This window comes from Lineus longissimus, chromosome 2 (genome assembly GCF_910592395.1).
Source record: "Lineus longissimus chromosome 2, tnLinLong1.2, whole genome shotgun sequence".
NCBI lineage: Eukaryota > Metazoa > Nemertea > Pilidiophora > Heteronemertea > Lineidae > Lineus > Lineus longissimus.
Genome location: NC_088309.1, coordinates 26,168,968 through 26,179,476, shown reverse-complemented (window position 1 = coordinate 26,179,476; position 10,509 = coordinate 26,168,968). Strand labels below are relative to the sequence as shown.

Sequence of the window (10,509 nt, the reverse complement as noted above, 5' to 3'; positions counted from 1 at the left end):
AGTAGTCTTCTCTGAGGGGTCAACTTTGTTACCTTGAGATCCTCACTCATCTCCTGGTCCTTTCCAAGTATGTCCTCGTGGTAGGTCCGGGTTTGATTGCCGAGGACGGCTGTTCAACCTTATCACAATCTGGAGACAACAATGCCAACACCTCCAATGTTGGAGGACAGTACAACCAGCTGAAGAGTGATAGGTTCTTAACTGGTGAACTGAGGACTGTCTTGACTTAGTCACAATCGAGGCAGACACCTTCAATGTTCAATGACACTTTTTGTCCAGGGACACTGACTTTATAACCAGCTGGAAGAGTGATAGGTTCTCAACTGGTAAACCACAGCTTGATCATTGAGGACAGTTTTGAACATTCAAGAGACCGCACCGGTTAACTGCAAGGCAATAAAGGAGTGTGGCTAGTCAGGTAGGGCTTTACTCAGGGTTTGGTACAGGGCCCTTTGAGCGAGAATCTGCCGTTTGGCTCGACATATTTTGAAGAAACAAGGAGACCACAATTCAACAATAAATATCTATTTAATGATGAAAATATCTCATGTGCAATGAAATGGACAGTACAGAAAATGAGAATTCTTGGATGATAAAGTAAGCTTCAAGGCAAAATTTATCATAGTCAACAACTTAAGCCCAAATTCAACATAAACCTCAACTTTTACTGATCTACAGGCTGGTTGACAATGCTTTTGCCCCAAATACTCAAATAATACAGCATCTGAATTGCACCATACATAGATAAAACATTGGAAAGTATTTAGAGTCAGAAACTTGATGCATAAGCACAGGCACACACTCCCATGTCCTAACAAAAACATAATGGCACCAACAGATTATAAATCTACCTCAGATGCACAAGAAGTGGGAATGAGAATTTCACAGATTGATTGATGAAAGTAAAAAAACTAAAAGAGGGATAAAAAAAACTTTTCAATTTGAATCAAGACCTAAAAAGATAACAGTCCAAAGTGAAAATGGGAAGGAAATCTTCTAAAACCGGGATAAATCAGATTAGATTAGCAATCAGCACACGGTAAGGTATTTCAATATGAAAATTATGAAGAATCTACATGAATGTTCCCTCCAGTGTCCCTTGTACAGCTTTCTACATTATAAAAGTTTCTCACTTTTCCTCTCATCGTATACAACGACATCAATTTTTACAAGAATATTGTCCTAAGTGATGCTGCAAAGTCTTTATGCAAAGAGTTCTGAACATCGTATATCCAAATGCTTGCCACACACACCAGTATACACTCCCTTCTGATGATGATTTTTGTTTCACCGACTGTTTCCTTATTGGTCCTGGTCTTGTTGGTTGCCCTCTCCTCCCCACGCAAACCCTCCAGGCCGCTCCTCTTCCGGCAATGGAGCATAGTTAGGGTCGTCAGCTGGAGCATCAAAAAGCATCACTCTGGAACAGAATTTGTATAACATGTATAGTAATCAAACAGAGCCTACATGATTGTCCATAGGAACGAATTGTCTGGGGAGAGTAATCCTGATTCCTACTTGCTGAACGTTGTTGAGGCAAGTAGTCTAGGACGATTTTGACTGAAGACAAGTTGTTTTGAAATCTAAATCCATCTTGTTGTTCAGAGAGGTTAAACTGACTGTCATAACATGTATTCAAAACATCCTAATCTGGACTCTCTATTGGTTTTGCAATCGCTACACCCTTGGATTTATCTGCCACATTTGTGGGGACAAATTGTGTGGTTGTGCCATTGAAAGGAAGATTCAGAATTAAGAATCTTCATCTAATAAGGCCCATTAATATATACTTACAAAATTGCAGGAGTTTTTAAAATCTTGAAACCGCCAGGCTGTTCTGGGAATACATCTTCCAAGTAAAAATAAATATGGCCAATGGCAATTCCTGAAAGACAGAAACATAAACTGATATGGGCACTTCATTTATAAGTATCAAAATGATGAGTTTTTATTGAAGCAGTGTCAACATGCTCTACTGAAGAAAAACAGAAAGATGTTAGATTTACGTACCCATAAGATCAACAGTGATAACATTCCCCAGCAGCCATGAGAATGCTAGCAGAACCCATGCTAGATATGGAGCCTGGAAGTTCATCAGACCAAAAAAGTTCATTCTGACATAAGGGTTTCTTCTGCTCCATATATAAACTATCATCATTGTAAATGCTTGGCCAAGGAATACTATATTTACAAACAAGGCAACAACCTGGTGAGATGTCAAGGAAAATAAAGATAAAGAGTAGGATGACTCATTGTTGTCTTAATCAGGTCAGTAGACTACTTTTAGGGAAGATATCTGGTTGGCCTACAACAATCCATCATGAAAACAAGTCACATGAATGAGCCTACTAGAGCATCAATTAGTGTAAGAGTTACAAAGATGTCAAAATGCTCGCGATTCAACTCTTGATAATGACTTTTCAGTTGTTTTATCTAACTTCTAAGCTGGATTTCATGCTTATTATGCTTCATGCTTATTAACACATAAGGACCTGATGGAAAAGCCGCCAGTGTAACTGTACTATGCCTGTCTCTGATGAGACCTTTTCTCTAGTCAAAGGATACAGTCATAAGGAATCCTCCGAGAAAGAACATGAACACCAGGTCTGCCGTCCGCCCTCGGAATGAGCTCTCCTCCAACATGCGACAATAACGGTACAGGAAGATCATATTGAATAGAAAATTGAAGCCTATCGTCCCAAAGAAGGTGAAATTTGTAACTAGACGCCATAGCTGCAAGTAAATGAACATGGATTAGAACTTTTCCTGAATGACATATTGGTTTCAGAAAACTTCCTCGAGTTTCTCAATATAAGGAACAGCTTATCAATACATCATCCATTTATGATGTTAAACATGTAAAACTTGTTTTCTCACTCCAAATTTAGTCAGATTTTTCTCCATCATAATGGAAAGTTCTACAGCAGAGGTGGCTTCGCTCTAATCACTGATCTTTGGATTAACCATATTTTCAAAAAATTTCATAACCGCAAAGCTGACTTACTTGATAATGATAGAATATCAACTCTGGATTGAAGTACAAATGGAAAGGTGTGAGGACCTCTAGTTGCTGAAAAGATACAAAAGATGCAAGAATAATGTGATAAGATAAAACTCTGGAAGAGTGGGTTAAAATCATTACAGTGAAGCGCAGTCTTGAAAGGCCCAAGGGCCCAAACACACTCGTCTCTTTCTGATGATGGAATGTATAGTAGGCCTCAGGTCAGGTCAGATTTTCCTATATCACCCACCAATCATGAGTATGAATGATGGTGGAGGAGAAGGCAATTCCAACTTTAGTTGTAGTTGAAATGTCGCGTCTCTTCTTAATGAAGACATAGGTCATATACTCAACTCCGACCAAAGTCCAAGAGGGTACGGCCTCTCCCAGCTGACAAAGATTTTACACAGGACTTGAAGCTGAAATCCATGGACAGTGCAGACTCCTGATGGGCATTATGAGTAGTCCCACATAATTATTTTGCTGGATACGGCATAAAATTAAAAATGAATAATTGCTGTGTTGGCGCTCCTTAGACTATGTGTTGTGCTCTGATTTGTCAGAACTTCAGAATTTTTATCACATGTCCATGCCGTTTTAATGTCAAATTTTGGACAGATACACCGGTAAAACTTTAAATTAACATTGCAAAATTAAGGTTCCTACCACCAGTAACGTTGTAACTACACATGCTGTCGTATATGCCCTCGTAATAGGGGGCATTTGCATGTATTCTTGCTGGAAAGTTTGTAACATTGCCATCTTGTCGGCATTACGATCAACCTGGCTTCCAGCGCGCACCTGCTACCCGAGTCAGTACCAAAGAGTTTTGGCTCAAGTCACGTGACTGTATGATTTACATCAGGCCTCTGTGCATTTTTGCTGCGCATGCGTCGATATAATGAGAAGTTGATAAACCGCGGTAACTCGAACGGATAGAGTCACCTAGGTCGAGAATAGCGTAAACATGGCGTATTTATCACCGGCCGCTCGAGCTGCTGCTTACAATGAATATGAATTCGATGACAACGACAGTCTTGATTTAGATGACGAGCGAGATCTACTTGACGCAGAAGCTGGACAATCCGATGAAGGTATATTTTGTAACCCGATTGTTTCCGATTTTCGGTAAAAGGGACTTTTGTTGGGTGTTTTCTTCCCGAAAATTTTTCATTTCGATGTTGTTGTTGTCGTTTTTCATAAACTTGATCATTGGTATTAATCACCACTTGCCAAAGTTCTTGTTAAGTGGTTTGAGAGACTTTCACTTTCACATTAGGCTAGGCCTCTGATCAATCACTGTCACTCATTCATCATGGATGACAGCATCAGTCGATTCAATGTCGGACAACCAGGTGCCTTGGCCCTTGTTCACTGTCCTCATTTGGCTCATCATCGCCCAGCACAGCCGGGCCTCGGCCTCACCTCAGTCATTGACATCAGTCATCAGTGCATCTCTCATTCTCTGTCTCTGCCCAACAACAGTCTTGTGAACCACTCTGTGACTCCCTACTTGTACAGAACTGGATCACATTCACACTCTATACACAAGCAAAACTTAATAATCGAAGTCCAAGGCAATAAAGACATGCGGTTTTAAATAACTTATGTCCTAGTGGTCTGGTTAAATGTCATTTGTTGCTACCTTTCCAGACACAGAAGATGCCAGTGAAACTGACATGATCAAGAAAGAGGAGGAGTTCACTGAAATCAAAGAGCAGTAAGTTTTATGCAGCTGGTCATCCCCTGGTTATTGGCACTATTGAAATATAGTGAACAGATTCAGCTTCGGTAAACTAGACTGCATCTTACCTCCTTAGATACTGAGTCAAAAATGAAATGTAAAATCACTTAGTCTGAGTAGATATGTTTTTGTTGTTGGCTTCAAAATTGTCTTGAGCTTTACTGACAGCTATGAAAAGAACCCATCTTCTCTATCTTCTAGGATGTACCAAGACAAATTGGCACAGCTGAAGAAACAACTACAGCAACTTAAAGATCGGACACTTCCAGAATATTTGAAACGGTTGAAAAAAATAGAACAGCAATATAAGGAACGTCTTCGGTTGAATGACTTATGGCAGGAATATGAGGTGAGAATTTGTTATTCAGAAAAGTTGAGCATAGGACCAATAGATGAATTCTTCCAACTCTTCTTGATTGGACTTGAGATGTCTGCCTTGTGTTAAGTGCTATGGTAACTCGGAGATTTATAGAATCTCATTTGAATCACTAACTACCAGTACCATGAGTAGCAAACTTTCTCACTGAAAAAACCCTTCGTTTCAGATGGATAGTGTGGAAAAGGAATATATCGCCGAAAAGAAGTTTTCTGTTCGTGAATTTGAAGAGAAAAAGATTGAATTGAAGGAAAATATCATCTATGAGCTGGAAGAGAAAAGGAGGAATATGGATCAAGAGAGAAATTCTGTTGAGCTGACAGGAACTGCTTTCTTGGGTGAGGATTTGTTATACTTTAAGAGTTGTGGGTTAAAAGCTTGGTCTGATTGTTGCTTTGATCTTTGCAGGGCAAGCTCAAGCATGACTTAGACCTGAAATAGTGACAGTCGTTGCAAAGCACTTTGAAATAGACCTTGGTCAGTGAAAATTTACATCAGTGACAAGCTCCTCCTTGCCCTTGATAACAAAAACATAAAGGGTTATTTCATTTTTTACAGATTCCATGGATGTGAAACCAATAACAACAAGAAAGTTACGTCGAAGACCAAACGATCCAGTGCCAATGCCAGAGAAAAGAAGAAAGGCTTCACCTGATATCCTTTTGATTATATTTCATTATAGCAATTAGTGTTTGGCAATCTGTTCTACATAATGTATAACCTTGATGTTGAAACATGATCAATGATTTCTTACAAATTTTCCTTAACCGTTCTCACCTCAACTCAACTATGCGCTAGATGAAATGGAAATCCTGGAAGACCTCAAAATCATCAACAAAGTTGGCGGTAAGCCATTGAGTCGTAAGCCGACGATGTCACACTCGACTGGGACTGGTGGGGAAATGATCCATGAAGCGAGGATAGATGATGGCAGGCTTTACTTTGACAAGCGATGGTGAGTAGCATGGATGTTTTATCACTTCACCATTAGCATGAACATGAAATTGAAATGCAGATATATTTGGCCTTAAAACTATTCTAAAATAATGAATCTTTTCTTTCTCCAAGCTCTCATTTTGTGTGCTCTAATATATGTATCCAGGAAGTGATACAATTTCAACATGTTCATATCGATATTTTCAGGTTCCATCGTGGCCAGCCAGTATTTGTGGAGTCAAAAGAAGCAGGAAAAGTAGCAGGAGTTATTGCCGCCGTTGGGACACAAGAGGTAATTGTCTTCTCACTTTGGTAGCCAGAGATTTGGTTTAAGTTTGGTCTCTGGGCAGTAAAGAGAGAACACAGAGATTGGATTTGGTGAAAGAATTTGCAACACTTCTCCTAATGCATAATCTATCTTCTTGTTTTCCTTACAGATTTATATCAAGAAGATCACAGACAGTAGTAAAATGCGAATATACCTCACGCAACTGAATAAAGGGAAGTACCATTTACGCAGGAGAAACAACTGATTCAAAGGAGGACTAATCAAATCATAAGAAGAGGTCTACAATATTGATAATTTGACAAGTGCTGGTATGTTGTGTTGAGTCCAAAAGCTATACGAATTCAGATTGTCCCATTCCAAACCAAACCAGTCGAGTAGTTTTTCTGTGATGGAGTGATGCCGACTATGACTACTTTCAAAGTACAACGTATGATGTTGATTTTCAGAAGAATTTGAAGCGTTTTACTGATAGATCTTTTGAAATTGAATACAATTGATTTGTAGGAGGATGAAATATCCACGTGTAATGCATTTTCATGAATATTATTCATGTTCTGTATACCTATTTACATATTTTATAAAATAAAACTGATAAAATATATTGCTGTGTTCTGTTATTGTGTTGTGGGGGGTTGTTCATTTAGTGCTTAAAATGAAAGGCCCATGACATTGAAACCCAACTTGGACCTCTATCAAAACACCTATGGGTGTATTTGTGATGGCATTTACTCAAGTGCAAGTCTTCATTTATTAAACACCCCTATTTGCTATGACCAAGCCCTCAATGCCACCCCGTGAGCAGGAATCCCAGAGTCCAATAAATCAAGTTGCTCCCACTCCTATATTGTCTATAGGAACTAGGAACATATCGAGCATTGAAGAGATCAGATATGCAATAATTAATGTACCTGAACTCAACTATGTAAAACACCAATCCACTCTCATAGAGTAGCACACTACAATCCAGGGGGGAACTACACAGTAAAATCGTCTGTGTTCTCCACCACCTGTTTTATTGATCCACACCAATTTACCAGCCACAGTTGATGTCATACTAGAATGACTGTCTCTAGTAGTGCAGTTATTGAGGGCAGGATATGCTTGATCATTGTTGGGTTTGAATGAGTCATATGGAATGGAATTGCCCTCTCATTGTGAAAGAAATGTCACAACTTCTCTATTGATTGTGCCATGAAATGTTGAAATATATGGCCTACATAATGCATTGGTTATTGCTTATTGATGCACAGCTAATGATCAGCTAGCATGACTGTGTAGTCTGACTGTGTAGAATGATATTGATTCGGGAGAAAATGTGACCAATTTTTCAGGTAGGCCTCTGTCAATATGCAGTTCCAGAAGTATTTTTACATTGGAACTCCCCTTAGTAGACATCTCTGCTGGCATGAGGCCACCCTCTCCATTACATACATTGATTTTGCTTTAAATTGGTTGTTTCTATCTAACTTCACCTCTCTATGGATGTCAGCCCTTGGCAAACTCACAACAAAGCACATGTTGCAGTTGACTATAAAATAATATACCTTTCATGAGTTTCACTAAGATGTGTCTAGGACAACCAGCCTAATCAGTCTTTCTATTTAGGTTGTGACATCACCATCCTTCACCATGTCTCATAATCCTAATAATCCACAAGCAGATGAATCAGATGCATGGCTACGAAGCTCTTCTACTCCGCCAGAGAAAGGGAAAGATTCTAGTCAAACAGGTAGCCAGAGTAATGTACGAGGGACCATTCAGCCAGGCAGGACCGAGACAGGAAAACAGGCTGGAGGGAGTAGTACGAGTGTTAGAGATGAGAAGGGGACAAGTCGACCAGCCAGTAGGAGTGAGAAACAGGCTGGTGGTAGCACTAGGAGCGTTAGAGGAGACAAAGCATCAAATGAGCAAGGCAGTGGGCAGAGTGGAAAGGCTGGAGGCAGTAGTCGGAGTGTTGGATTTGAAAAGGGGACAAGTAGACCTGGTAGTGCCCAGAGTAAGAGACAAGTACACGACAGTGAAAATGATGAGAAGCTAGGAAGCAGAAGAAGCGTCAAAGATGTTGGAGAAGGTGGGGAAATCAAATGAAAACTGGAAATTGGTCACGGCTCGGTTTCGTTATTGCAAATGAATAAGACCTTAATCACAGGCACATATATTTACAATGTACATGTACTTACCAATTGTAGCTCAAGACAAGAGGGGCAATGATTGCTGTCGGGTTGTCCCTCTTCATTGGGGCAACATGGAGGCTCAACACGATTTATCATGTGTCCATTAATTTGCCTTGTCCTTCGCAACCCATCAAGCATAGTGATACCGATGACTGATCTTGATACTTTCAGACAAACTTGGAAGGGAATCTGGCCAACTGGGCGAGTCAACTGTGGAGGAAATGCCTCTCGAAGATGATCAACCTGACAGTGCAGACAAAGACGACAGCCAAGAGAAGACACAACAGGCCTCAAAAGCTGAATCATCCCCCCAAACTCCAGCATCTGCAGCTACAACACTAGACTTGGAATCTTGGCCGATACAAAAAGCTGAGCATTGGCCGATGACAGGGAAGCACATCCTGGCGCAATACACTGACGAGACAATAGTAGTCTATCAGGCTTTCCAGAAGTCCATTGCAGATTATGCTGTAGAAAATCAGAAGTAAGTTAATTGAATCTTTTTCTTAGTGTTTGATTTACCTTTTATGGCTATACTACTGAAACACACCAATGTTAAGTCCACATGAATGTTGTCTATTCATCATCTATTTTAGATTTGGAGGTGATAACTACAGTTTTGACCGAATGTCCTGGATCAAGACGAACTTTCTATGGATGATGTACCGATCAGGTTGGGCCACCAAAAAGAGTCAGGAGCGGATATTAGCAATCAGAATCAGCAGGGAAGGCTGGGACGAGATACTATCTAAAGCTTATACTGCTTTGGTGAGTAGCTCCTTCTGTCATCTTTAGAAATCAAGTCCCAAATGGATAAGTACAAAAACTCAATACTAAGTTGAAGTAATGTGTTCCTGCATGTACACCAACACAATGACGATACGAGCTCCTAAGATATTAGGGACAAACTTCTTTTGAGTGCTTCTAGAAAAATGGCACCTTGACTGATCTTACTTTCGCTATCTCAGGTAAGATGACATAAATCACTCAGTACAATAGATGAGAGGCTGAAGTGGGTAACTTTTGGTGATTAAGACACTGGTTCTGAATATTGACGATATTCAGTTCTAGGAGGTATTCATACATGTACTGATATTGTATATTTCAGAGACAAAAGGAAGCAGAGATACAAACGAAAGACATTGAAGTGCGTTTACAATGGGACCCCGATCACAACCCAACCGGCAGCGCGTTGCAAAGGAGAGCAATACAACTGGGACTCAAGAAGGAGGTAGGGTTCCATTTCTGCAATAACACTTCTCGACCACCTTCACACACAGAATGAGCTGACTGCAATTCAAAACCGAAAATGTATGAACTTTTGTGATGAATGTAGTGGTGGGAGATCTGGTAACCCAGATATCACACCGGTTGAATTCAGGTACTGAGCTGTCCTCTTTTCAGATATTGAAACGCTATGCTACAGAATTCGTTCAAGAAATCGAAGACGTCACAGAATATGTTCAGGCACAGCACGAACACGTCACAACTGGAAGTATGGTCAAGCTGGTCACACCCAAGGAGAGGGTGTACGTGGTCACCGATGAAACGGTCGCCGAAAGAATAGGAGTGGACAAGTGGCCACTACCGGCTGAGAGGGAGGATACTGTTGTCTTATATTAGTCACAGAACTGTGAAATGACCTTGAAAATTTGACAACATTTGAAATTTTGTCATGACAAAGGCCGATCTTCTAAAGAAAACATGACATGTTTGTAATAGTGACCTCTTGACTCAACATGATATTACCACAACTCAAAGTTTTAAATCTGTATGAATGCCATCTTGCCAAAATAACTGGAATTGAGAAAATGAATGTGCTGCTTCCTCATTCTATTCAACAGTCAGATAAGTTATAAGTAAAAGGGGTGCTGAACTTGGGTATATTGGCATAATATTTTACAGTTACAATACCTTTGAAATAAAATGTTCACACTGCAAACTTGCGAGTTTTTTAATCATTCAAAGACCAGATGCAGAAATCCTCAT

The 10,509-nt window shown here is 40.0% G+C and overlaps 3 protein-coding genes across 4 annotated transcripts; 2 read left to right on the top strand and 1 right to left on the bottom strand.

The window, feature by feature from the left end:
* Positions 1–526: 526 nt before the first annotated feature.
* Positions 527–3,812, bottom strand: LOC135483867 (derlin-2-like). The gene is made up of 6 exons (XM_064764919.1): positions 3,668–3,812; positions 3,005–3,070; positions 2,566–2,733; positions 2,011–2,206; positions 1,795–1,885; positions 527–1,420 (listed from the first exon to the last, which is right to left on the bottom strand). The coding sequence occupies exons 1-6, from the start codon at positions 3,761–3,763 to the stop codon at positions 1,303–1,305; spliced, it is 735 nt and encodes a 244-aa protein (XP_064620989.1). The 5' UTR covers positions 3,764–3,812; the 3' UTR covers positions 527–1,302.
* Positions 3,813–3,891: 79 nt separating this feature from the next.
* On the top strand, positions 3,892–6,931 carry LOC135483277 (sin3 histone deacetylase corepressor complex component SDS3-like). The gene is made up of 8 exons (XM_064764006.1): positions 3,892–4,095; positions 4,655–4,721; positions 4,947–5,094; positions 5,291–5,459; positions 5,680–5,775; positions 5,899–6,076; positions 6,265–6,349; positions 6,495–6,931. Exons 1-8 carry the CDS (start codon positions 3,969–3,971, stop codon positions 6,588–6,590), a joined length of 966 nt encoding a protein of 321 aa, XP_064620076.1. The 5' UTR covers positions 3,892–3,968; the 3' UTR covers positions 6,591–6,931.
* Positions 6,932–7,497: 566 nt separating this feature from the next.
* LOC135483276 (uncharacterized) lies at positions 7,498–10,461 on the top strand. 2 transcript variants are annotated; one of them, XM_064764005.1, is made up of 6 exons: positions 7,498–7,707; positions 7,952–8,417; positions 8,692–9,004; positions 9,117–9,288; positions 9,629–9,751; positions 9,925–10,461. In XM_064764005.1, exons 2-6 carry the CDS (start codon positions 7,976–7,978, stop codon positions 10,141–10,143), a joined length of 1,269 nt encoding a protein of 422 aa, XP_064620075.1. In that variant the 5' UTR covers positions 7,498–7,707; positions 7,952–7,975; the 3' UTR covers positions 10,144–10,461. The 2 variants fall into 2 exon arrangements, with proteins under 2 accessions (XP_064620075.1, XP_064620074.1); XM_064764004.1 differs by having other exon boundaries at positions 7,499–7,677.
* The last annotated feature ends 48 nt before the right edge of the window (positions 10,462–10,509 follow it).

Bases quoted from the DNA above. Each gene is read 5' to 3' on its own strand.
- LOC135483867 (XM_064764919.1), bottom strand. From the start codon at position 3,763: ATGGCAATGTTACAAACTTTCCAGCAAGAATACATGCAAATGCCCCCT. The intron at 2,207-2,565 runs GTATCCTTTGAC...ACATCTCACCAG, and splicing joins TCGGAGGATTCCTTATGACT to GTTGTTGCCTTGTTTGTAAA. The intron at 1,886-2,010 runs GTACGTAAATCT...TCTGTCTTTCAG, and splicing joins TATCACTGTTGATCTTATGG to GAATTGCCATTGGCCATATT.
- LOC135483277 (XM_064764006.1), top strand. From the start codon at position 3,969: ATGGCGTATTTATCACCGGCCGCTCGAGCTGCTGCTTACAATGAATAT. The intron at 4,096-4,654 runs GTATATTTTGTA...CTACCTTTCCAG, and splicing joins AGCTGGACAATCCGATGAAG to ACACAGAAGATGCCAGTGAA. The intron at 6,350-6,494 runs GTAATTGTCTTC...TTTTCCTTACAG, and splicing joins CCGCCGTTGGGACACAAGAG to ATTTATATCAAGAAGATCAC.
- LOC135483276 (XM_064764005.1), top strand. From the start codon at position 7,976: ATGTCTCATAATCCTAATAATCCACAAGCAGATGAATCAGATGCATGG. The intron at 9,005-9,116 runs GTAAGTTAATTG...CATCTATTTTAG, and splicing joins TATGCTGTAGAAAATCAGAA to ATTTGGAGGTGATAACTACA. The intron at 9,752-9,924 runs GTAGGGTTCCAT...TCCTCTTTTCAG, and splicing joins AACTGGGACTCAAGAAGGAG to ATATTGAAACGCTATGCTAC.